Genomic DNA, 27560 nt, shown 5'->3' with positions numbered 1-27560 from the left:
GCAGATTCTGCCCACTTTTACTGCAGCTGTAATGTGAGCTAGTTCTATAGTAGGATTTCAGTAGGATTTCAGCAGCTGCTCCCCCTAGTTTTTAGCAGTGGAAAAAATCAAACTTTTTTAAAAAAAATGTGGTTATATTTTATTCAATTAAAAACAAATATTAAAACATTAATACTTTACATTTTTTCAGTTATTGAATTTTATTTTTTACGACATTTTCCCTTTAAAGTTCATTGTTCGTACTCAACAGACTTTGCAAAAAAAAACATTGTTGAGTTCAGAGTTTGAGTGCTTTGTGTATGCAAACAACTCAAGCGATCATCGTTGTCCTTGGGTACACTCAGTGCTCGGCTCAATCTGAGCCACTTGCAGTCTCGGAATGCCTTGCACTGGGGTAAAATCAGCATTATCGAATGTAGTGTGTGCAAAAAAAAAACCTCCTGCCCTCCCTCCCCCGGAAGTGCTCTATTTATGGCCGACTGTGTGTGGATGGAGAGCCGAACTGCCCAATCGGTAACTTCCAATGAGATTTAGGTCCAGAACAGAACTTTATTTAATGTCCGAATGAATCCGCCAAACCGAACTTCAATGGGTCTGCCCATCGCTAGTGTTAGGTATAGAAGTCTTATCCCTTACGCTGGGTTGCCAACTTGATATTCGTCTGGACAGCTTATCAAAAATTGCCGGTAATCCGAAATTTTTACGGATACATTGGAAAAAATCTGTGATTTTAAGTAATACATGTCTACAGCCCATTATACTATTAAAAGCTCATTAGCTGCACTCAATATGAGCTGTAAACTGACTAGTCATAATCTCTACGACTTTCTCCAATTTCAGGAAGTCATACAGTACATAATTATATTTTACAGACCTATTTTTATGGGCTTTTTTGGGATGCTTTGCTAGACTTCACTGGAATCCATCTGAAACAGCAAGGACTCTGGGAAGGTATTATGATAAAGATTTGTCCTGCTGCTTATGTGTATCAGAGTAAGGGACCTTTTACATTATGCCAGCTGCAGTGATAGAAGGTACATATTTGCTACCAGTAGTTGGCAGTCATTGAACAACCATAATAATATGCACACAGAACTATCTGTAATAGATCATTGTGTTTACAGGCTTCCATTGTTTTTGGCAGAACAGGACCATTTATTTAGACAAACCCAACTCTTCCCTGACATCGAGTGGCAGGAGTTCCCAAGTCTTCCGTGACACATGACTGAGATAAGAGTTGGGCTTTTAATTTTGATGCCCAACCCCTTTGCTGTTTAGAGGGTAAGCTGTTGCAAGAGCCGTTTGGCAGCAGGATTGCGGTGTTTTTCTCTCTTCCTTTTAAAAGCACATAATGTTAAGTTGAGTTAAAAGTTTGTGTATGGGAGAGGCGGGAGAGATAACTGGTGGCCAAATGAGCAAGTATATGGTCAGCTTTACTTAGACTAGCTATAATTGTACCAAATGCTCAATTTTGAGTCTGAATTTACAATGAAAGATTATTGTGAATGAGTGTTCTCAAGAATGATTTCACGTTAACCTTTCAGCGTAAAGGTACTGTCACACATAACGAGATCACTAGCGAGATCGCAGCTGAGTCACCGTTTTGGTGATGCAGTAGCGATCCCGTTAGCGATGTCGTTATGTGTGACACTTACCAGCGATCAGGCCCCTGCTGTGAGATCGCTAGTCGTTGCAGAATGGTCCAGGCCATTTTCTTCAAAGGTGATGTCCTGCTGGGCAGGACACATCGCTGTGTTTGACACTGTGTGACAGGGTCCCAGTGACTGCTGAGATCGTTATACAGGTTGCTACTGCGACCTGTATTGTTCCTGCATTGCTGGTAAGATCTGACTGTGTGACATCTCACCTGCCATCTCCCAGCGACTTACCTGCGATCCCGATCAGGTCGCATCGTTTTCGGGATCGCTGGTAAGTCGTTGTGTGTGACTGGGCCTTAAACAGGCTGCCGATAACCTGATGATTGGTTGAAATTATCTTTTGTGTACTGCAAAAGATCATCATTCTTTGTGGCTCATTGTTTTGTGCAAACAGGATAGCAGTCTATTGTTACTGAGCAATCTATTATACATTGTTCAGTGTGCATCGTTTACGGTGGTCTGCCTGTGTAAACACTATTAAATGATCGCCAATCAGTAAATGTTTATCTAGTGCTGACAGTCCGTTCATATAAACTGATTCTGAGATTAACTGGTAGGGTTCAGGTGGGAAGCTATGAATGCAAACAAAAATGTTTCTACTCACTGACTGGAAACATAGTTCTTGAGTTTCATGAGCAGTTGAAAATTTTTAAATGACTAATGAATGTAGAAAAATCTAGACCTCTAGATCCTAAAGGGATGCTGCAGAAAACATAAGCAATAACATATTTTCCACTATTTAGGACAAAGTAAACACTATTGTAAATTAACGTGGCTGTCGTCGCGGTACACTGTAAGTAACCTAGAATATAAATAGTCTGATATAAGTGACCTGTCCCATTTACGAAAGGGACCTGTCATTGAGCATTAACACTAGAAGTCCCAGAGAGGGGTCATTTAACATTTCCACCATTGGAACCCTATGGAGCTCGAAATTTCTGGGACTTCTAGTGTTAAGTTACAGGAGAAGATTGATACATAGATTTTTTTGGGGAAAAATATTCATTGTCACTGCATATTTTGAACTAAGCATGGTCAGTCCTATCAGTGGTTGACCGCTAACTCTATGCACAATAATACAGAGAAGGCGGTCCATCACTGATTAGGACCGCCCACTGGACTCCTTAATCCAGGATGAGTGGTGATTTTATTAATAAAATACAAGCTATACCAAATATTTCTTACAAATCTAAATATAAATCTGCCTAGCTCCGCCTGCTGTATATCATTCTGCCCATTGATTGAATTACATTTTTAAGCTAACAGGTTCCATTTAAAGGAAATCTGTCAGTAGGATCAATACTCTTAAGCTTTCTATATGGGAATATAGGTGAAAGGATGTTGAATAAACTGATACCCTGGATTCTAGAAAATTCCACATTTTTGTTATATGTAAATGATCTGTTAAGATCTATGGGTTAGACACTGATCTCCCTAAGACTCTATCTCCAGAGCTTATTTGAAATGAAAGGGGGAGTTACCAGTGTGGGACATAAAATGACTGCCAGTCTGCTCTCCTGATTTAAATGTCTCACACTGGTAATGCCCCCTTTCATTTAAAATAAGTTCTGGAGGCAGGTTCTTATAGAGATCTATGCCAGGCCCATAGATCTTAATAGCTAATTAACATATAAAGAAAAATGTGGATTTCTCGGGAATAAGACATCAGATCAGAGTTATCAAAGTATCATTTCATTCAGCCTCCTGTAACCTAAATGCCCATATAGACGGCTTAGAATGGTTAATTCTACTAACAAATTTCCTTTAAACAGTGAGGTTACTAAGGAAAAAGATAAAAATAACATTAGGGATCTACAAAATGAGTTTCGACCGGGTGAGCGGTCTAAATCATTATGTTAAACGTTAATCTCCTTTCTTCATTAAGAGGGTGAAATAAGTATTGATCACATCACCAATTTTCTAAGTAAAGATATTTCTAAAAATGCTATTGACATAAATTCTCACCAAATTTCGGTAAGAACACATCCAATCCACACAGGCAAAGAAATCAAACTATAGATGTTCAGGTAGAAAGAGATGCAAAAAGCCATGGAAAGTCATGACACCAGCTGAAATCTATCAGTAATTAGAAAGTAAACCTGCCTTTAAGTGAAAAATATCAGCTGGTTCAACGGATGGTCTATATAAAGGTGTCATTACCTGGGTGCCATACAAGAAACATCTCACAATGGTTAAAACCAGTGTGCTGTCTCAAGACCTTTGCAACCTTATTGTTGTGAAACATACTGATGGCATTGGTTACAGAAGAATTTCTAAACTACTGCAGGTTCCATTGAGCACTGTTTAACAAGAAATAATTTCACTATAAACCGGCCATGACCAGGTGTTCCCTGAAAGATTTCAGACAGAGGAGTGAAAATAATTATCAGAAGAGTTGTCCAAGAGCCAAGGACCACTTGCGGAAAGATACAAACATACCTAGAATCAGTAGGTACTATTGTTATTGTTTGTTTTTTGTTAAAACAAAAAAAAAAGTAATGCACTCAACCTCCATAGCCTGTATGCCTGCTCACCATGCAAGACTCCATTTCTGAACAAAAAGCAAGTTAAGTATGTTTAAAGTTTGCTCAACAACATTTAGACAAGCCTATGAAATACTGGGACTATATAGTCTGGTCAGATGAGACCAAAATTGAACTCTTTGGATACCATAATAGACACTATGGAGGTCAAACGGCACAGCATATCACCTGAAAAACACCATACCCACAGTGAAGTTTAGAGGTGGGAGCATCATGGTGTGGGGCTGTTTTTCTGCATACTGTACAGGCAAACTTCATATAATTGAAAGAAAGATGAATGGACAAATGTACAGACATTCCTGATAAAAATTTGCTGCCAGTTACCAGGGTGATAAAGCTGAAAAGAGTGGATATTTCAGCAAGACAAGGATCCCAAACACACAGCCAAGAAAACTTTGTTTCAGAGAAATAAAATAAAGCTGCTGGAATGGCCCAACCAATCACCTGACCTGAATCCAATAGACAATTTATGGAAGGCACTAAAGCTCAGAGTTCACAGGAGCGCACTGGATCTTTGGGATTTGAAGAGAGTTTGTGTGGAATGTGTAAGAATGGTCCAAAATCACACCTGAGCAATGAATGGGACTAATTTTTCCGTACTAGAGGCATCTTGAAGCTGTCATCACCAACAAAGGCTTTTGTACGAAGCATTAAATACATTTCTGTAAATGTTCAATATTTTTTCCCTGCGTCATTTCTCATTACTAAATTTATGGATATATACGTTTTGATTTATTTTCCTGTGTGGATTGGATGGGTTGTTACAGACATCTGGTAAAAAATTTGTTTCAATAGCACCTTTAGAAATATATTTACTTAGAAAATTAGTGGTGTGTTAAATATCTTTCACCTACTGTATTAGAAAAAATACATATTTAGTGTGGATAATAAAATAAAAGGCTAATCAAACATGAAAGAGGTACTCTTAAATGTCTAATATATTTATAGTATATTTTGATAAATGTGGGTGCCAGTGGGTGTGCTAGACTCTATTTGTGTTGGCACGTGAGTCTGTTGGCATACATCAGTATCATCGCCCTTACTTGATAGTTTGGGGTAATTATAGTGATATGTAAGATTAGAATTAACCTGAGCTGTACATGGTTTTGATGTTTGGTATAATGATTGCTTGTTATAATTATAGAACACGTTTAATTGTTGTTTGTGTATTTTATGTGTAGGGTGTTATTCAAACTATTTAACCAGTTAAAACATTAAACCTTCAACCTTTGTAGTAAACACTTTCTGGTTATTTTAATGGAAAAGCTTTCCTTGTGGTGAGATGGTGAAAAAAGTTTAGGAACGTAATGGACATGATTACTTTTGTATCAATTTTGCCTCGTATTTACATTGTTACTGCATAATAATGGTGATAACAGGAGAACATGGAGTACTGAAGCACACAGAAAGCAAGATTGATGAAAATGTACAAAACTTTTAGTTAAAAAACCTGAATAAAAACAATGAAAATGGATCCAAAAAATGGAAGATGGGGAAAGAAAGGAAGGAGAGAAAAGAGGCCTGTTCCTGCCAATTTAACAAGTAAACTTCCAAAGTGGAAAACTGAACATACACTACATAGTAAGTAACTATACCACAGGGAAAAGTAAGTGTAGCGAGAAAGTCTGGAATCCTGTCGACCAATGCCTTGAAAACAATAAGGCGTTAAAGAACAATTTCATACATGTTAACAAAGGCATAAATGTTGACCATGAGACAGACCATAAACTCATAGCATAAACAATGCAATAGTACACTTCAACCGGTGGTGATAGGCAGGAAAAGAAGCCAAGGAAAGAGGGGAGACCTAACGTACATTTTGCATAAGGAAGTATTACAGCTTCATCAGAGGAGGCTCTCGCGTGTGCGCCGCTGGCGTTAACTGTCGGGGGCAGTGATATTTATGTGGGCTCACGGTGGTTATGCGCATAAGCCGCTCACGTGGTCATGTGACCTGGATTGCGGTCACATGATCTCTTTGTGACTATATAAGGGCTATTGTTCCAAGCAGACGCCATGAGCCTTTGCCTCCTCTGATGAAGCTGTAATACTTCCCTTATGCGTAACGTACGTTAGGTCTCCCCTCCTCTTTCCTTGGCGTCTTTTCCTCTCTATCACCACCGGTTGAAGTGTTTACTATTGCATTGTTTATGCTATGAGCTTTGTCTGTCTCATGGTCAACATTTATGCCTTTGTTAACATGTATGAAATTGTTCTTTGACTCCTTATTGTTTGCAAGGCATTAGTAGACATGATTACAGACTTTTTCGCACTACTTTTTTTTCCTGTGGTATGGTTATTTGCCATGTAGTATCTGTTCCGTTTTTCACCTTGTTAGTTTACTTGTTAAATTGACAGGAACTGGCTTTTCTTTTTTTTCTCTCCTTCCTCTTTCCTTCCCCATCTTCAATTTTTTTATATCTATTTTCATTGTTTGTTTTTATTCAGGTTTTTTAACTAATAAAGTTTTGTACATTTTCATCAATCTTGTTTTCTGTGTGCTTCAGTACTCAATGTTCTCCTGTTATCAAGTTTTTGGAGTTTTTTCTGCCTCTCCATGTCCTGAATTAATTTTCTTATTATATTGCCTAAACTATTATGAGCTGTGTGTATGGAATTTTGTGGTGCATTATAGTGGTGTACATCAAAATATATTAAAGGTGTTCTATGGGCAAAAAAAAAGTACCCCAGGTGCTTACAGAGGTTGTTGACTACTTGGACTCCCTTTCCTCATTCCCCTTGTTTGCCCTCATTAAAATAAATAAGCCTATCCTCACCTGCAGTGCGGCCGTGGTTCCAGTGATGTCTAAAGCCGCATTCCCGGGACACACGTGACATACAGACCCCGCGAGCAATCAGAATGAGCTTCGCTCTCCGCGCCCTTTGGACATTTGAGTAGGATGTGTGCGCTGTGCTGACTTCCCACCCAAATGTCCGAAGGCGGGAAGAGGGAGGCTAGTGCTGATTGGTCGCGGGGCCTGTATGTCATAACGATGTCACATGCGTCCTGGGAACGTGGCTTTAAACATCACAACACTGCAATTATAACCATTAGTGTTATTGAGACTAACCAAACATACAATGATCAGATGAGAGAATGTCTTCATTCAGTAAAGATGGCTTCTATCTGAGCACCACCTCTTTATGTAAAGGGCATTTCTGACGAGCATTATGACATTACCCCATTTCGGAGCCCACATCTGTACTTGTAAACCCGTGGTTTATAATGGTGCCTCAGCTAGCCTCCCTGGTTAATTGGCCTTTGTGAGGGGAGCTGCCCTACCATTAAGGGCTTGTCTTATTGCTTGTACTCTTTAGCCCTGATAAAGCAGGAGCTAGTCAAGCATATAAAGGGAAACAACTTGGCACGAGATCTGCCTTGCAGACAATTCACAAGGAGAGAACGGCCTTCTCATAAACAATATGGGAAAGACAATTCTATTTATCAAAGTGGTTTTCATCGAGAAACGAACACTTTCATTAACATGAATGGGTTTTCTATTAGGGAGCTGTCGGATACAGCGTTTATGAGAACCTGCTAATAAAGTTGTACTTTGATAGACAACATACCCTAAAGCCATCTCATGGAGTGACAGCGCTTGGCTGCGTGTCAAAACACTGCGCTCCTTCTTGCCAAGCATCACTGGATCATTATTGGGAATTGTAATCAGCATATAAATAACCTTCATTTTACTGTAATTGCTGCCCGGAGACTGCTCCTAAGGGTCATCGGGAAAACTGTAATGTCTGATTATTTTATACAGAATGAGTTCCCAGGCATCTGACATCTCACTCCCTGATTGCTTTCATGTGAGATGTATGCTTTCCTGTACGTTGGTAAGGAGCACTTTACATTGTGTGGCTGGAAGCACATCATACTGCTTAGATATGACCTCACATTATTGGGGGGGCACTGCTGGCATCCCACCTATTCCAAGAATGAAACAATCTAAATCTTTTAGTACACACTATAGATTCCAGTGGAAAAACGCTGCATAATTCCAGGTCTGCAAATTGCCTCTATACTGTAAACACCTGTGAAATTGGGGGATACAGAGGTATAGTGGTGGCCCCCATAGGTCACTGAGAGCCATATCTGTGATGCATAGAAATCCAGCATTGTTTAGAGCCTTAATGTCTAAACCGGTGCCGTGAGTGTAAAATCTTCTGCCCACAAATATATTACCTTTATGGCACTAGTTTATACATTTAGGGCTGTTCAGGAGTGAATACACTGATTTTTTCCATGTGGATTTTCCGTTGTACTTCAGTAACAGATTGCTGATACAATCTGCAAGAGTTCCTACTTTGACCTGCGTATATCCACACTGTGTGCGCCACTGTCAGTGGATAGATGGCCATGCCATGGCAGTTTTGAAAATCCCATGGATATGAATGGAGATGCCTGCATGCGCAGTAACCTCTCCTTTCCAGGCAGCCAGCGACAGGATCACCTTCTTAAAAGAACTACAGGTCTCACCACTCGAAACCAAATTTTTCACACTTTGTGGCAAATCAGCAGATCAATGCAGAATATTTCTGCCGTTTATTGCAAATGTGGACAAACCATTAATAATGATGATAAACATAAAAAAATACTTAATATTTGTCCTGTTCATGCAGATTTCATTCTGCAATATCATAGTTGCCTAAATGACTAGAATCTGAGTTCTGTGCTCTTGTTGTGACACTGCGGCATGGAAAAAAGCTCATCTATCTTCTCACTATTTTGTCTGACATTTTCTCTAAATAACTGTCTACTGCAGCAATTATTCAACATGTTTGTGTCATTATAACTGTAGCGTATAATTATACACTGTTATCAAGGCCGATTAAAATGTGTGTCAGTGCCAAGGTGAAATAATTACGCAATTGTTATCGCTTTGGTTTGGAGATCTGCTGCAAGGTCATTCTGTGCTTTCATTGCAAGTCACAGTGGTTTATGTTCCACTGGGAAATGTAGTAAAAAGCCATTTATACTTATATACGGATGTTCTTCAGACTATTATACAGACTTGTTCTTCTCATTCTGTGTAATCCCTTATGTACTTCTTTATTTTCAGCATATTTAAGAATTTATGCTTGATGCATGCTAACTACAGGCTGGCAGAAAAATTCTCATTATGCCCCACAAACTGATATCACAAAGTGCTAAACATCAGTTTATAGTATATTCTGGTAATATCTAAGCTACATAGAAAGTTCTACAACTTTTTTTGCATTACTTATCCTGTTCTGATAAGTTTTGGCATATATTGTAATCAGGGCTGTGGAGTCGGTAAGCCAATCTTTCGACGCCTCAATTTCCCTTGCACCAACTCAGACTCAGACTCCACGACTTGAACTCCCACATATATTGCTTATAGTTAAGTGAAAAATGTATTGTAATACAATGTGAACATCAGACATTTAATCATTTTTGATATAGTAATCAAGATATTTAGATAGAACATAAAATATATTTATTGGAATACAACTTTAGAACACAAAACTGTAATAAATTGTAAATATGTAATACACTATGTAATATACAGTAGATTAAATATATATCTTGTGTGTATATATATATATATATATATATATATATATATATACATTACATATTGTATTACATATTTACAATTAGTTTTTGTGTTTTAAAGTTGTATTCCAATAAAAATATTTTGTTCTAACTACCGTAAATATCTTGATTACTGTATCATAAAAATTATTAAATGTCTGATGTTCACATTGCACTACAATACATTTTTCACTTAAATATAAGCATTATACTAATTGTTATTATTTAGTATGTTTTTGTTGAAAACTGTTTTTTGTTTTTTTTTTACACTATGTAAGTGGCAAAAACAGTTTTCAACAAAAACATATTAAATAACATTTGTGCAGCCTATGAATTTGTTCTAAGAAATAGAATTGCCTCCATCAGATCCTCCTTCGCAGATGACCTCAAATCTGACCTAATAATTTTAAGGCTAGAAAACAACCTCTCTACAGTAACTTGGGTTGGAGGGAAAGCCGTAACCACATGGGCAACACCTCTAACAATTTCCGGGTATAAAGGAATTGCCTCATGCACAGTCAGTTTTGATGAATGGTTGAATTTTTCTATTTCTTTGAGAGGAAGTGAAAAATTTTACTGAAATCTGGTCAATCTGCTGCTATAGGAGACGGAGTGAAATCTTTTTCCTTGCGGCAACGCTTTGCCTGCTCCATGTCATCCAAATACTTGTCAAAGTTAAACTCCTCATCTGATGAGGATGAAGATATGGCAGCAGTAGCACTGTCATGCCCCAAGTCCTCTTGCTCCTGGCAGTCCTGTAGGCCACTCATCCTAACTGCTACCTCACTCAAAGCTTCTTTTCCTTTAGTAAGCTATTGATTATCAAGCCATATATGATGACTTGGGTCCACATAAACAGCTGCCAGAAGAATTTTATTTTCCAATAGCTGTGTCTCTCTCCGTTTCATTGAAGCGGAAATGCCATCTGCGATTGAACCTCCTCTTTGGGACAGGCGAAATAGCAAGTTCTTCCACTCCCTTATGAAAATGTCAGGAGTTAAATCCTCAGCTTGTAATTTTTTAGTCACGGTAAATGGGTGATTAAGCAATTACTTCAATTCAGCCACCTGTGTCCATTGACCTTCATTTAAGGTTACTTGAGAGTTCACCAAATCTATAAGAAATTATTTTAGTTCAAGCAATCGCTCAGTCATTAAATAAGAGTGGCTTGATCAACAATTGTCCCTTTCCCAGCACGTCTCTTCAAGATGGAATCAATTTTAGGGGTTCTGGTGGCAATAACCAATTTCCTCACTTTTCCAATCAGATTTCCAGCATGTCCGCCCAGTTTCACACATCCGGCTTTTCGCCGGTTTGGCGGATGCGACGCACGCCAGTACAGTACGATACAGTACAGTGGCAGCGCCGCAACGTCCGGGTCACATGACAGCATGTGACCGGCGTTTGTCGCGCTGCCACTGCACTGTATACACTGTACTGGAGTGCGCCGCATCCACCAAACCAGTGAAAAGCCGGATGTGTGAAATCGGGGTCCCTCTTGCAGACTATCTCTTATTGTCAGCTGCAGCGTGTGCACAACACAGCGCATGTGATGAATATGAAACTGTGGGCATCCCAGCAAAGGCAATGGGTTTCAAGACAGGACATTCAGACACATCGTTTTGTGAGGATCCTCACAAAGAATGAGCATGTCAGTTTGTGGCGGTTTTCTAATTTGCTTTTGCTATTGAAAGCATTATTTATGAGCTCAAAAACCTTTCAGGTGATGCAGTTTTTTAAAAAGCTGATATGCTTTATCAGCTGACAAACGTATCCTCAAAAAACGCAGCAAAAAAGTGTGTGTGAATGCAGCCTTAGATCAGGAATAGAACAGCCATTTATAGGACATTTCAGAACTTTCCCAAATTCCTATGAAAAATATTCAGCACATTCTGTATTGCACTACTGTCCCCAATTTATTATATATTTTAGGAGTCTGAGTCAGTGCATTTTATACCGACTCCACCAAAATGAGCTCCGACTCCACAGCCCTGATTGTAATCCTGAGCTGCATTCATAGGTCTGGCTTAAAGGGAATTTGTCAATAGGATCAACTCTCCTAAGCCTTCTATATTGGCATATACCGTATGTCATAGGTAGCTGAATAAACTGATACCTTCATATCTGCAATCTGATGTCTTATTCAAGATATGTCCATATGTCCATATATGTCCATATTTTTCTTATATGTAAATGAACTGATCTTTAGACCTGACACAGTTGCCCCTGAGAATCTGCCTCCAGAGCTTATTTTAAATTAAAGTGGGTTTTTACCAGTGTGAGACATGTAATGACTGACAATCTGCTCTCATGACCTCACTGCAGAGCTCTGTGATAACTCAGTACAGCAGAACTAAGCTTTCTCATTACAAACATATTTTCAGCTGCATCTCTGTTCTTCTGTAATCTCAGCTGCAGAGCCGTAACTGACTATAACCTGATTTTCGCTTACATCTCACACAGCCAACGTAGGGAAGATGCAGAATAGCAAAGTTGACAACACTATGAAAGGGAGAACTACAACTACAGATGTGTTTGTAATGAGCGAAAAATTCCGCTGAACAGCCCCTCCTTCCACACTGGGTGCCGGAGATCTGAACGTTGAAGAATAATCATGCAGAGCTCTGCAGCAGAACTTACAGCACTATGATAGCACAATTGCAGTTGTAGATGTGTTTGTAATGACAGAGATTAGTTCTTCTGAGTGTGGTTATTTTTGATGGGCGAACTTGCAGATATTTGGAATTGGCAGGTCCATCCGGATTTTTAAAAAAAAAAATACAAAAACAAACATTCGGTACTGGAATTCTGGATATCTGCTCGGACACTGATCCCCATATAAGTCTATGGTGACCCAAATCATATGCTTTAAAATGGTGGTAGAAAGGGCTAGGGGGATTAGAGCAGGAGCATTATACTTACTGAGTCTCCCGCGCAGCCGTAAGGCTATGTGCCCACGTTGCGTTCTGTCCCTGCAGAAATTTCTGCAGCGATTTGAACAGCATACGTGCACTTCAAATCGCTGCAGAAACAGTCCGTAATAAAAAGCCGATTTCATGCGTTCAGGATGCTGCCTCTCCCGTAGGCCCCCTTCACACGCACGTGTCTCCGGTACATGCTAGGTCCGTGCCCGCATGTGCCGGAGACACGGGCACACATATACCCATTAAAATCTATGGGTTTATGTGCACGCACGTGTGCAACCATTGGCCCGTGCCTCCGTGTGGAGCATACGCGTGTCCGTGTGCTCCACACAGATGCATGTCCATTTTTCTTTGGCAGCACGGGTGTCACACGGCCCGCATACGGACCACACAGATGTAGTGTGGATGCGGTCCCATGTAACATGCACCGGAGAAAACTCACGTGTTTGAGGAAAAAAATAACAAATCTTTACTCTCCTTCTCCAGCCCTGATGTCTCTGCTGCTGCTGTCACTTGCTGCCGACCGCCGCTCATTATGCTCATTTAATATTCACTTTGCTGCGGCGGAAGCAGCAGCAGTGGGGAGTCGGCAGGGCTGGAGACCGAAGATCAGCACCACGGACAGCAACGCCAGGGACATGTGAGTTGAAAGTTCTCGTTCTCCGTGTGTTATCACGGATAACACACGGAGAACACATGTAGTGCCATAAACATGGCACACGGAAGGGAAAACGCACCTTTGACACGTCCGTGAAAATCACGCACGTATTTCACGAACGTGTGAAGGGGGCCATAAACAGAGCGGGACCTGCATCCAAAGCGCATGAAAGAAGTGACATGTTGCTTTTTTAGAACGCAGCTCTTCGGTAGTAGCCGAAGCGCTGCATTCTAATACGCAACGTGGGCATGGATTAGGCACAATCTTCATAGATTGTGCTGGAGACACAGAACGATTGGTTGCAGTCAGATCGTGCCCCCACCCTGTGTAACAGCGTGTCTGACTGCTTGGCATCACAGATGCTGTGTGCCTGTCGTTAGTGGTGTAAAAATAAATACATAAAAAAAATTGGTATCGGGTCTGCCCATATTATGACACCCAGCACAGATAAAGCATACGGCTACAGGCTGCAGCTCCCAACCGTGCCCTTATCTTGGCTGTGTATCAAAATAAAAGGAACCTCTTGCGGCTTATTTAACAATGAATGAAATAATTTTAAGAAACTGTCCGGTCCGCCATAATTTTGATACCCAGCTATGATAAAACCGACAGCTAGTGGCTGGTATTCTCAGGCCTCCCTCCCTTTGATGCGGGCTCGTGCGGCGCCAATGAATTGTCATGACAGTGCTGGGTCACTTCCTACTGAAGCATCGCTCTGATCAGCAGAATCAGATAGTACAGGCATAAAGTCCCCTAAGGGGACTAATAAAATCAATAACGTTTTACATATATGAAAAAATAAACCTCTAAAAGTTCAAATCACCCCCTTTTGCCCTATTGAAAATAAAACAAAAAACCCCACAAAACACACATTTGGTATTGCTGCGTTTATAAATCCCCTATCTATCAAAATATAATATCAATTAATCTGATTGGTAAAGTGTAGCATGAAAAACAATCAAAACTCCAGAATAACGATTTTTTTGGTCACTGCAACATTACATTAAAATGCAATAACAGGCGATCAAAACATCACCTCTAACCAAAATGATCTAACAAAAAACGTTCGCTCAAGACACAAAAAATAAGCTGTGCCTGAACTCCAAATATCAAAAAATGAGAACGCTACGGGTCTCTGAAAATAGCGACAGAAGGGAAATTCTTTTTGTTTACAGACTTATGAATTTTTTTCACCACTTAGATAAAAGTAAAACCATAACAGTTTGGTATCTATGAACACATACCGACTTGGGGAATGCCAGGTCAGGTTTAGGAAATAGTGACCATATGGTAAAAAAACAAAACAATCGTGCACTGGCAGGTTTTTTTGTAATTTCACCGCACTTGGAATTTTTTTCCCCATTTTTCAATTCAATGTGGGGCAGAATGAATGGTGTTCAAAAGTAAAGCTCATACTGCAAAAAAGTCCTCTTATGGCTATGTTGACGGAAAAATAAAGTTATGGCTCGTGGAAAGAAAGGAAGGAAAAAGTGAAAAACGAAAAATTGCCAGGGAGTGAGGGTTTTAAGAGATGACCTCTAACCAGCATGTCCTTTGTTTTGTAGAACAGCACAATGTCCATAATATTTCATTAAAGTTTTACTGCCATTTCTGTGGGATTTTCAGAATAAGGTGACCTGTGTATGTATGAGGGTTACACTCGTATGACTTTTGTCCTGCACTTCTTAGCTGTTTGCCTCTGGATGCTCTAGTCACTAGAAGCTGCAGCAGCACCCAGTGACTCTGCCTCTGTCCCACTTTCTTGCTCACTAAGTTTCATAGGCAGAAGGTGTAATCTGTTTCCTCAATGATGGCTGATCTGTGTGTTTGAGGGTTACACTATTTGTGAATGACTTTTGTCCTGCACTTCTTAGCTGTTTGCCTCTGGATGCTCTAGTCACTAGAAGCTGCAGCAGTACCCATTGACTCTGCCTCTGTCCCACTTTTCTCGTCATAATTTGTTTCCTCAGTGAAGGCTGATCTGAAGACAGATTCAAGAGTGTGTGATTGATGCTGCAACCAAGGGGAAAGTGAAGAAGTAACTAATAAGAGGAGAAAGGGCCATTTTCTCTAATATATATTACAAAGCTTCTCATTTTTTGCTTCTATAGCTGATTAATGAAAATACTTCAGTGTCTTAAAGTGTCACTTAACGAAAAAAAGGTGTGGGTTTTTTTTTTTTTTATTCTGTAATACAGAAGCCTGGTCATACAATTCTAGTTATAAATGACATCCTTAGCAACCAGCCTGCTTTGGATTACTCCGTTCTTCATCACCAGGCCAAATTGGCACTGAAGGTGGCAGTACTCAAAGCGTACTTTTCTCTTCTCATAATGCCACATTAATGAGACTGATGGAGAACCTCTTTAACAGCTTGACAGAAGAGAAATCCTGGAGGACTTATTTTTTTCTGGTAATTTTTTCGATTCCAGGGATAAAAACGCTTTAACTCTTGTGCTGCTACTTTTGTGAGCATGGCCAGATTTCACTTTATCAGTACACAGTTGAGGAGCCCCTTGTAATCAGTGCAGGCTCCAGTGGAGGAAGTGGTTATGCTGTGAGAAGCAGCATCTGGCAGGGTAGTGATAAGCGAAGGTCATTCCCTGACAAAGTTCACACATGCTTTTCCACTGTGCACACCTGGACTTATCCAACAATCCTGCTGTACATTTCTACAGTCATTGGCGGGTTAAATGTATAGTAAGCACAAAGTGAGTAGAGGAAAAAGTCTCTGTCGCCCTCATCTGGTAAATAATGGGACCCGCATGCTAAAAAATCCAAATGCATTTTCTGATATGTTGTGTGTAAATTCTTCAGGACCATTTTACATGTCCTTTTCTTTCTTTCCAGGCTTTCTCTTCATAAATCCAGCTCTGAAGAAAGCTCTGTAGGTCAGTAGTTTGTAAAGTGGCAATCAATATCTGACTGTTAACGCTCTGTGGATTCAGCGCTAGCTCGATGTCGTCTTTCAGGGGTCTGTCTGTTGTAGAAGAGTCTTACCAGTGCCTATTACAGTATTTAGCTGCTCCAAGATGACATTTGTAGGAATTCATGCGTCCATTCCTGCTAGAACTGCTAGTTATATCATTAAAATCAATATAAGAGAGATTTAGCTGTCTGATCTGCCTGGTATGATGGCTAGGCCTAGAATGACTTTAATGATTTTCCTCAATTATTTATTTTTTCATTTAGGTAAAGTTGACTGGAAAAAGAAAAATAAGTATTTCTGGCAAAATTTCCGGAAAAGTCAAAAAGGAATGAGGCAGACTTCAAAAGGTAATGGCAATTAATAACAATGCAAACTGTGTACTTGTCAGAATATATTTCATTAGAAACAAAGTGATGCAGTCAGAAGAAATTACTTTAAGGTATATTTTGATGTTCATTCTCCCCTTTTTATCATCTTCAGTTATCGCTAACAGCACTCATTCTGAGGGGAGATGGGTCCCTTAAAGGGTTTTTTTTCTGCATCTCCTTATTGATTTTTTACCTCTAGGATAGGCCAACGGTATCAGTTCAGTAGGGGTCTAACTGTCTACAGTTCTGTCAAACAGCTGTATCAGACTACCCCAATGTTCTGTGACACACATTTTCATTACAGATCGATACAAGGTGTATGGCGCATGCACAGGAGCGTGGCCCACTTCAAGCGCTGTAGATGCTGGCTGTGTTAAATAGCCAGCATCTGCCTGTAACTGCAGTGGCTGGAGCAACCTCTGATCCCTGCTATTAACTATTTAGGTGCCACTGTCAATAACATAAAATAGCATTTGAATGACCCAATTCTTGGTGTGACCGTGGAAAGCCAATGGGATAGTATGTAGGCAGGCTTGCTGAAGACCCCAATAGCTGGCATCTTAGCTTTTCTGTGAAGCTCAGATAGAGGCTGGGCTTCATGGGTATATAGTATAGTGCAATCATCCGGTATTGATGTATATAGTGTAAACAATCGTATTATCGTATGTCAGAACCGGTTTTCTATTTTAGACATATAGGAATAATACTCTAATAGCTGGCACAGATCCAGAATGGTGTATGGGATATGCTGCAGCTCTCATCCCATGGCACTGACAATGTGGGGGGAGGAAAGCAGAGCGAAGAGTGCTGTGAGATGAGAGCTGCAACATGCACCACTCTGGAAGTGAGCCAGCTATTCAGGCATTTTTCCCCAGTGTCTGTAAGGGCTCGTGCGCATGTTGCATAATTGCATGCATTTACGCTGCATATAGCACTGCAGCATAAATGCATGCATCCTGCGTGCCCTGCACAATCTATGAAGATTGTGCATGATACGTGTGCACGTTGCTTTTATGAACGCAGCAATTTGGGTGCTAAAATTTTGACCCAAATCCGTCTGTTCATAAAAGCAGCATATTGATTATTCCGTGCGCTATGGATGCAGCTCCCACTCTGTCTATGGTGGGGGCAGCAGCCAGAGCGCATGAAATCGGCTTTTTTTTAACAAAAATACTGCATCCATTACGCAGTGTTTCTGCAGTGATTTGAAGCGCGTGCTGTCAAATCGCTGCAGAAGAATCAGCAGTTATGTGCGCATGAGCCTTAATAGACACATATCTCTGATCTCTTGCCCCTGCTTGTAATCACAGTAGATGCTGGCAGTGAGATCTGTGTGACCCGGGAGGAGAGCGGATCTATGTGTTATCAATATATGGTCTTAATATTTCACACAGAGAAAGCCAGTTTTATATTTTTCTGGAGACCTTTTTTCCTGCATGACACTAGCTGCTTATGATTGGCCAACATCATGCAGGGGAAAAGTAATCGCTCCAGACTGAATCTCTGCTAATGCTCCTGTTATAGTAGAAATTAGCACATAAAGTTTACAAGCCAATATCTCTTAAACAGAGAAAAAAAATAAATGATGTTTTATTCAGTTCTGCTATAATGCCATGAGATGGTCTGTTTAACATGCTCAGACTAGTGAAAGGTCCTCTTTAAAGCACTCCTCTCCAGATTAAAGCAATAAAGATTGAAAAAATGCATACTTGGTGTTTTGATGTCCAAAAAAAGTCGGTTAAACTGCAAAAATAAAACAAACCCTCCAAATTTGCAATTAATTGGTCACACTTCCCTGAAAATAATGCAATGAATGACATCAAATAGCTGTATGTACCCGAAAATAGTATCAATAAAACCTGCATCTCAGCAGGCAAAGAATAATCCTTCCCACAGCTCAAAGGACGGAAAAATAAAGTTAATGTCTCAAAAAGTCGCGTCACAAACCACATTTTTTCCGACGTTTTTAAAGCACTAAAATATAAGCCTTATACATTTGGTGTTTAATCATGCTGAGCTGGAGAATCACATTCATAGGTAATTTTTAGTGATTAATGAATTCCGTATAAACAAACTGCCAAACATGGAGAGGCCCATAGGGAGCCCATCACGAACGTCCTGTAAAGACCTTTGGCCGGTACTGTTCATACAACTCTGCACGATTTCCCCCTCGTCATATGTTTATTGTGAGTTCGCACTATACGTTGCATTTCTTCCATGCTTTACAATGCATGTTATCATTTTTAAGCGCCATTTTTACAATCCTATCTTGGGCTAAGTTCCTTGGGCTGCCTTGCATTAAAGAGGTTTTCCGGATTACAAACATCCCTTGTTCACCATTTAAGAATCAAACTGAAGCCACGGAGTGCAAGGGGTTTTTTTGAAACTGGAAAAGTTTTTTTTTTTCTTAAGTCCAAGGGGCTGATTCATCAAAGCTTTTATGCCAGAAAACTGTAGTGAAAGCTGTGAAAAGCTACAATAAATGTGTAACTTTTGGCATTTTCACTCCCAATCTTAATCAGCTTGTCCAAAATGGGCAGAGGTGGAGAGGAGCTGTGGTGGGACAAGGACTGGCATCCGTCAGTCATCAAGAGTACAGTACACCACAAATGTTGCTCCAGTCCTGTGCTTTAGTTGCATTTCTCGTGGTGTACACAGGCGCATGACATTCAGGGGAGGCGCCATATTTACTACCTGGCATGCAACCTAATTAGTTTGAAGCCTCCTACACTAGCAAGACTGGCATAGTGTAAGCTCCTCCTAAATGGTTAATGGAATAGGCAATATGAACTGGCCAAAAGAAACCAAAATTTGGGGCATTAAATAAATTACAGTATCCTAGGCGCACATGTTTCAGGAAGATTCATGCAATAAACTCTTCCCTGTGCGTTACATAAAAGCATATTGGCATTTTATTGAGGTATTTAGAGAATGTCCTTTTGGCATTTCTAAATGTGTGTTGCTGACGTAAATACCACCATAATAGAAATGAGCAGATCTGATGATCACAGGCTTCTAGACTACCCCAGGCACAAAGGCAAATGTATGGGGCTGGTTACATCACTATAGGGAGGGCTTGTTTGTGACTTTTCTTGCTTGTGGGGTTATGCTAAGATTCTGACAACTCTGCTCATGCATTTCTAGAAGACGTCGTTGAGATCTATGGAACAATGCAGCCTTTTGTTCCAGTGTCCTAGCAGGCCCTCGGAGACCAGTTTTGCTCATGCACACAATGAAATAATGTCCTGTTACTGCTACGCTGGAGTTCTGGGTCTTCACAACGTCTACTTTCTCAACAATGTGATAAGTTTCTTTGTAGTTGCAGCACTTTATTTTCAGCAAGGATTCATTTTCCTTCTCCTTTTCATCCTGTATTCTGCCCAGACCTTAACATCGTGTAGATGAAGGCTGATTTGCTTGGCTGAATATCTTCTCCAGCAGAGGGAAGCAGTGCTTAGTAAAATCATTAGGGACCTATGAGAGAAGAGACCAATTTTGTACTTTGTACAGGGAAATATATTGGGAAGAGAGCTGTTTTAGCTGCACAAAGACCAGAACAGATACCAGTATAATATGTTACACTGTTAGACACACTACATGTATTGTTAAAAAAATGTGGGGGGGAGTGCAAGGGTTTAATAACCAGTTCCTGTCTCATATTTTTGCACAGCAACAGTCCTAGCGGATAGCCTTACAGGACATTACATCTCATCCCCACTCTCATGAAAAGAGTCGTTTGGCTGACAATGGCAATTTTTTAATTCTTTGTTAATCCACTTTTTTTTTATACAAAAAACCCCAACACAAACAGGAGGCTTTTCACCACCAGACATTTCCAATAAATAAGATCATATAAGCATAATAATTGGACCACATATTATACGTGGAAAAAAACTGATGCTACCTCCTTATCCCCCAAAAAGGAGACAGTACTCCTTCATATGATCTCAAATGTCACACCCCCACCTGTCAGAATGCTTTTTTCATCAGTTTCCCTTTTTATATTCTTATCATAAATATCAGTCATTTTAGAATTCTGACATTTAGAGCCCCTCATATACAAAATGTGGATATTAATGGTGTATTCTCAGATTGTCTCTTGAGCAGCTCAGAGCAGTCAAGTCTCTTTTAGTCTCAAATATTTTTTGCTTTTTAGGCTAGCTATTCGCCGGTTTGCCGGATTCGGGGCACGCCAGTACAGTATATACAGTACAATGGCAGCGCGACAAGCGCCGGTCACATGCTGTCATGTGACCGGAGCATGTGACCCGGAAGTTGCGGCGCTGCTATTGTATACACTGACTATATAGACAATATAGACTATATAGACTGTATACACTGTTCCGGCGTGCGCCGAATCTGGCAAACCGTCCAAAAGCCAGATGCGTGAAACCGGCCTTAGCAGGACAATTTCTCCACCCTGTGTGCCAGCTCTGGTGAATCATAGAACTGTAGTAGAGCTAGAAATCTCAGCACAAGTTCTGCTGTCATATTCAGTGGTTTGTTCAGGAGTGTATTCTGCTATCACTGTATTCACACATAGAGAACTCAGGGCATTTGAACAAGCACAGGGGTCCAGACATAGAACTCAGAGCCATGATTAGCAAACCTGCTGTGAAAGTTGAAGGGCTGAGGGTTTATATTTGCATCTCTTAAGAAGATGAGAGAAGGCAAGCAGCAAGCTGCTATTTAGAAATCAAAGGGCTTGGAGAGAGCTGATTGAGAGTTAACTTAATTCCTGAGATTTAACTACTTCTTTCCTGAGATATAACTACTGTACTCTGGCCATGGTCTGGAGGCCAAACACTATGAAAACGTGCTGTACGCTATGAAAAATAAAAGCTCTCATTGCAGGAGAACCACAGCAGATAGAAAAAGCAAGTCATTTGCAAACTTGCTTATGTTCATGTTGTCTAATTAAAACAATTTAAGAACTTGAGAACACCCTTTTAACGGTTATAGGAACATTTATTTAGGTAAATAATAAAGTAAAAAAATCTTTTATATAAGGATTTAGGGATTTGGTTCACCTGTAATTCCCAGTATTAACAGTTCATTTACTTATTCCTTTATCTCCAGGCAGGAATTAATACATATCCTTATTTTCTTTCAGGGGAAGATGTTGGTTATGTGGCCAGTGAGATCACAATGAGTGATGAAGAGCGAATTCAGCTTATGATGATGGTGAAGGAAAAAATGATTACCATTGAGGAAGCGCTGGCAAGGGTAGGATTTCAAGTCCTTCTCTATTAATAGTGTTCTCAACAGTTCTTTCCACAGTACACTTACATTCTGTTCTATAGATACCACCACCAAGCATTAAAATTCATTTTATACAGAAAGGATTCACAATACCTTGGCTAATATGCTAGGAAATGGCTATAAAATCTTACAAAGATGTGGACGTCAAATGTGAAAGGGCTGAACTCGTAAGAGGCCAATACATATTGGGTAAACACCAGGCAAACCCACCGATTTTGGCAAAACCAACTAATGCTGTATGGCGGAAGTGCTATGTCTCAACTGTTCCCCAAAAGCCGATAGGGACAGAATTGCAAGGTTTATTGGATTTAATAAGCCAAACCCTTGGTTATCACATGACATACACCACCGCCCAAGGTGTCCTACAGCTTTCCTGACTAAATGTGTATAGGTGTATTGTGAAGGTATAGCTGTCTGCTGAACAACTAGCTATCTACGGTTTATGGCCATCTTTCATATTTACAAGTAGCACAGACACTAACAGTACATAGTGGCATAAGACATTTTAACAGATGGTAGATTGAACATATGTTCTCAGAAGGGAAAGGATAGGTAAGCTGCTGCCAGACAGTTCTAGGCATTGAAATTCAACATGCCTGATCCTTCTTTTCCCGATGTTGTCTGTTAGGAAAGACTCAGCGGAACCCCATACAGATAGCCATGATTGTTCTACCTACTTTGCACTAATGTGTATGGCCACTCTTACACTTTATCAGAGAGCTTATCCCATACTTGAATCCTGGTGCTTGGTGTTCTGTACCCATTGGAATCTACAATAGTCTCTAAAGGTAATCTAAACAGAACCTTATAATGACCAAGGAGGTTTTATAACTGGGTCATTATAACCAAAACATAAGGCACATGTGTGATAACAGATGCAGGAAAGAACTGGAACTGTCATGTATGGCTTTTCATACATTATGCCCAAATCTTGTATACTTAGGTTCATTAGTGCACAATTATGACACTTTTATCGCTAGGGTTATCATATACAGGTACATTGACTTACGTGCCCACAAACTGGACACAGTGTCCTGTACGCAGCATGTCCTCTCCTGCAGGGCCACGAGTACTCTCCGCAGGAGACCACAGCGGCCCATGCCAGTCATCAGGGTTTGGGTTGCTGCAGTCTTTCTCTGTTCTCCCTGCAGAGAACACTTGCGGATCCGCAGAAATAAATTTACATGCTACAGTTTGGGAAGCCACTCCAAATGTCAGTTTATGCTGCAGGAAAAAAAAGCACAGTGGGCATGGGATTTCTAGAAATCCCATCCACTGTGCTTGTACTGTACAACTCAGCGTTTTGAATGCTGCATCCAAAATGCTGTGAAGCTTGATCATGGGCATGCAGCCTTAATGAGCGCCACTCCTTTGCTGAGATAATCCATTCACCTCATAGGTGTGGCATATCAAGATGCTGATTAGACAGCATGATTATTGTACAGGTGTGCCCTAGGCTAGCCACAATAAAAGGCCACTCTAAAATGTGTATTTTTAGAGTATTGGGTGGGTCTCGGGGTCAGAAAACCAGTCTGTAACTGGTGTGACTACTATTTTTATCACCTAGTGCAACACATCGCCTTTGCAAAAGTTGATCAGGTTGTAGATTATAGCCTGTGGAATGTTGGTCCACTCCACATCAATGGCTGTGTGAAGTTGATGGATATTGGCAAGAACTTGAACACGCTGTCGTACATGATGATCCAGAGCATCCCAATCATGCTCAGTGAGTGACATGTTCGTAAGTATGCTGGCCATGTAAGAACTGGGATCTTTCCAGCTTCCAGAAATCGAGCCATGCATTATCATGCTGCATAATTAGGTGCTGGTTGTGTATAAATGGCACAAAAATGAGCCTGAAGATCTCATCACGGTATCGAAGTGCATTCAATATGACATCAATAAAATGCACTTGTGTTCATTGTCCATAACATATGCCTGTCCATAACATACGCCTGCCTATACCATCACCCCGCCACCATCATGGTCCACTCTATTCGCAACATTGACATCAGTAAACCACTCACCCACATGACGTCATACACATAAGCGGTCATCTGCCCTGTACAGTGAAAACCGGGATTCATCCATGAAGAGAACACCTCTCTAGTGTGCTAGACGCCATCGAATGTGAGCATTTGCCCACTCTAGTCGGTTACGAAGATAAACTGTAGCAAGGTAGAGACCCCAATTAGGACGACAAGCATGCAGATGAGCTTCCCTGAGACGGCTTCTGACAGTTTGTGCCGAAATTCTTTAGTTATGTAAACCGATTGTTGCAGCCAGTGGTCCTCCTGGCTGGTCTCAGACGATCTTGGACGTAAAGATGCTGGATGTTGAGGACCTGGGCTGATATGGTTACACGTGTTCTGCAGTTGTGAGGCCGGTTAGATGTGCTGTCAGATTCTCTGAAACACCTTTTGGAGATGGCTTATGGTAGAGAAATGAACATTCAATTCACAGACAACAGCTCTGGTGGAGATTCCTGCAGTCAGCATGCCAACTGCACGCTCCATCAAAACCTGCAACATGTGTGGCATTGTGCGGTGTGATAAAACTGCACTGCATTCCATCTCCTCCAACACTATCTTCCTGGGTTTTGCAGCAGCCATCCTTATCACGTGGTTTTAGTGGTTGTCTATAACACAACCACACCAGGTAAGTGTACTTATATAAATTCTTACTGGTACCACCGGATAAGACACCATTTGTGCCCTCCCTTCTTTGTACTTTTTTTTTTATTATTACGTGTGATAAAACTGCACATTTTAGAGTGGCCTTGTATTGTGGCCAGCCTAAGACACACCTGTGCAATATTCATGGTGTCTAATCAGCATCTTGGTATGCCACATCTGTGAGGATGGATTATCTCAGCAAAATAGAAGTGATCACTAACAGATTTACATAAATTTGTGAACAATATTTGAGATAAAAAGGCTTTGGTGTATATAGAAAAAGTCTTAGATCTTTGAGTTCAGCTCATGAAAAATGGGAGCAAAAACAAAAGTGTTGAGTTCATATTTTTGTTCAGCGTAGTAATCTTACAATTTTCAATCTGGCCACTAGGAGTATTTTAGACTTTACCTTACTGTTATTTTAAGAAACACATGAACATTAGCAGCAATGAACAGACTGACACTGTATTTTATACTGAAGCATCTAATGAGCATGTGCAAAGGGGAGAGGGAGCAGAATCCGGTGTGACATCGCCTTATGTGATTGGTGGATCCATTGTTACCAACTGTGTATATAGATGTCACCTAAACAGAAGCTGAAGGGAAAAAGCGCACTAGGGTCTTACCTAACTTTAATATAAAAGTAATAAGAGAATGTGCTCACCTTATGGGGTTGTGTGTCACACAACCAGATACAAAGCATGTAACCAGCTGCTGCAGAGTCCACGCTCTTAAAAAGCTAAAGCAGATCAGGAACAAAGTTGACATGCAATATAAATCTAGAAAAAGCTGCTGTGTCCAGTGTGAAAATTGTAAGATTACTAATGCTATTTATTTGAGATTGTAATAAGAAAAGAAAGTAGCCAAAATGTTATTAATAAACTTGTAATACAAAAATCTAAATTAAGCAATAGTTAATTTTCTGAAGATATCTTCCTGTTTATAGGAAATCTGTCAGTTGACTCATTCTGCCCAAATCACCGGCTGCAGCGGTATGACTTTCTCTGCAGCGTTTTGGTGTTTCGGAGAGCGCATAGTCTGGAGGTCCGGCTGGGACCATAGGCAGAGATGAGACTAATCCACCCACGTTCTCCCCTCACAGCTCTTGTTGATGGACAGTCTTTCATTCATTGGACAGACCCTATCAATCAGCTGGAGCGGTGCCGGGAGAGAATCGTACCTGGATGCAGTCATGCATTCATGGTTTGGGCAGCATGATTGGACTGACGAGTTCCCTTTTAATTAGCTGTCCAACCAGATAGTCACTGGAGTAAGTTGTGACTGGATTTTCCTATGTGGAACAGTCTACATCACTCATACTCAATATTGCTGTACTCGTTCTTACTTTATATTTATTCCTCCTTTTCTTACTTTGATCACTCCTCACACAATAATTTTGATGTACAGTATGACAAAATAGTAACTAATTAGGTCAAAACGTTAGAAGTATCCAAGCTCGGTTTTTATATATACATAGACATGTATTTCTTTTCATTTCTGTGTTTAATCAGTGACTCAAATGATCTTGCATGTAAAGGCTGTTCTCCTCATAACATGATATATTCTGGATATTTGCCAGCAAGTCCTGCTTCATGCTTCTTAACCTCACATAACTGCATCTTAACCTCTCTTCTTGGTTTAGCAATGGCAGTTTCAGAGATGGAAGAGGTTGAAAGAATTCCTCCAAACTGTTGCTGGAAATGTCATGCTATTACATTGTACTATGTCATTGTCTTCCTCTTTTCAGCTGAAGGAGTATGAGTCGCAGAATAAGACACAAGGGTCCCAGGATTCAGCAGATTGGGCTGATGGGCCATATCCACCCTGTGACGAGTCTTCCAATTGTAATGTGAGTGTATTGGTTGTATGCATGCATTGGATAGATGATAGTTGTCTGGTACAATGAGAATAATCACTACTGTTAATTGTCATGTCACAAATTGAGAGCAATTAGTTATTGTTACGGAGTTCCCTTATACAATATCAGCATTTTCTTTATAGTATAATTAACATTTTTAAAGTAAATGGATAGTATATATTTTATTTCAGCCATAAGTGCTCCTATCTTAAATAACAGGTGGAGCATTAGAGAGATTTTTCCACCCCGTGATAATTCAAAAATGGGTTATAGGAACCCCAACTATTAGGAGAATGTAATGTTGGCCATGGACAGTTGACCCATTCGGCTGTCAGCTATCTCTCTTTATTCCCATGTATTTTTGAATGTGTAGAATAGAAAAATCTGCCAGAAACTTTTCCCTCGAAGGTAAAGGTATTGGGTGGTAGGATTTCAACTACGCAAAACTAAAACAGATGATGTTGGGGGAAAGACCAAGGCTCCATACACCTCAGATGCTCTACCAGTCCTGTAAAATTGGCAGGTTTGTCTAAATTGTATCTAATGTGGACATGGCTTGGCGTACACACCCGATGAGTCCAAAGTCCCAAATGTACTGTAAGAAAAGGCACCTGGAAGCATTGCAATCGGGTGAACAACAGACAGCCCTAGAGCATTCTGTTGTGTGCAAACCCCAACCATCGGGTCATAGACATGCTTGTCTGTGTCTATTAGCTTCTGACACATATATTCCTTGCCCCATAGCAAAGGTGTTGTGTAGTGCAGAGCACTCTGGAATTCCTGGATTGTAGCATAATATGCTGTGTAACACCCCAAAAAAGTGGTTAATGACATTGATAGATGGTCATACATAAGGCTCTATTTAGTGTATTTTTATGGGAGGAGTAAAATCGCTAATTAGCAATTCACACTAAAGGGGTTGTTCACTACTAGGACAACCCCTTCTGATTCCCCTTATTGCCCCCAGGTAAAATAATAAAGCCTATACTCACCACCCGTTCCAGTGCCGTTCCAGTGGTGCTGCAGCTTGCGTTGTCGGAGCTCACGATGGGGTTTTGATGTCACACGAACATCGCGTTCAATTAGCGTCGGCTTCTTACGCCCCGCCTTCAGACTAAATGAGTT

The 27560-nt window shown here is 40.4% G+C and overlaps 1 protein-coding gene across 2 annotated transcripts in view; it reads left to right on the top strand.

Moving 5' to 3' along the window:
* SASH1 (SAM and SH3 domain containing 1) overlaps positions 1-27560 on the top strand; it is a 243539-nt gene that overhangs the window by 119556 nt on the left and 96423 nt on the right. For both annotated transcript variants that reach the window (XM_075339794.1, XM_075339793.1), the window contains exons 5-8: positions 16194-16234; positions 16536-16619; positions 21754-21866; positions 26325-26426. In XM_075339794.1, coding sequence (XP_075195909.1) covers positions 16194-16234; positions 16536-16619; positions 21754-21866; positions 26325-26426 — 340 coding nt within the window. The remainder of the gene's footprint in view (positions 1-16193; positions 16235-16535; positions 16620-21753; positions 21867-26324; positions 26427-27560) is intronic.

Source organism: Anomaloglossus baeobatrachus, chromosome 3, assembly GCF_048569485.1.
Source record: "Anomaloglossus baeobatrachus isolate aAnoBae1 chromosome 3, aAnoBae1.hap1, whole genome shotgun sequence".
NCBI lineage: Eukaryota > Metazoa > Chordata > Amphibia > Anura > Aromobatidae > Anomaloglossus > Anomaloglossus baeobatrachus.
This window is presented reverse-complemented; position numbering and strand designations above follow the sequence as displayed.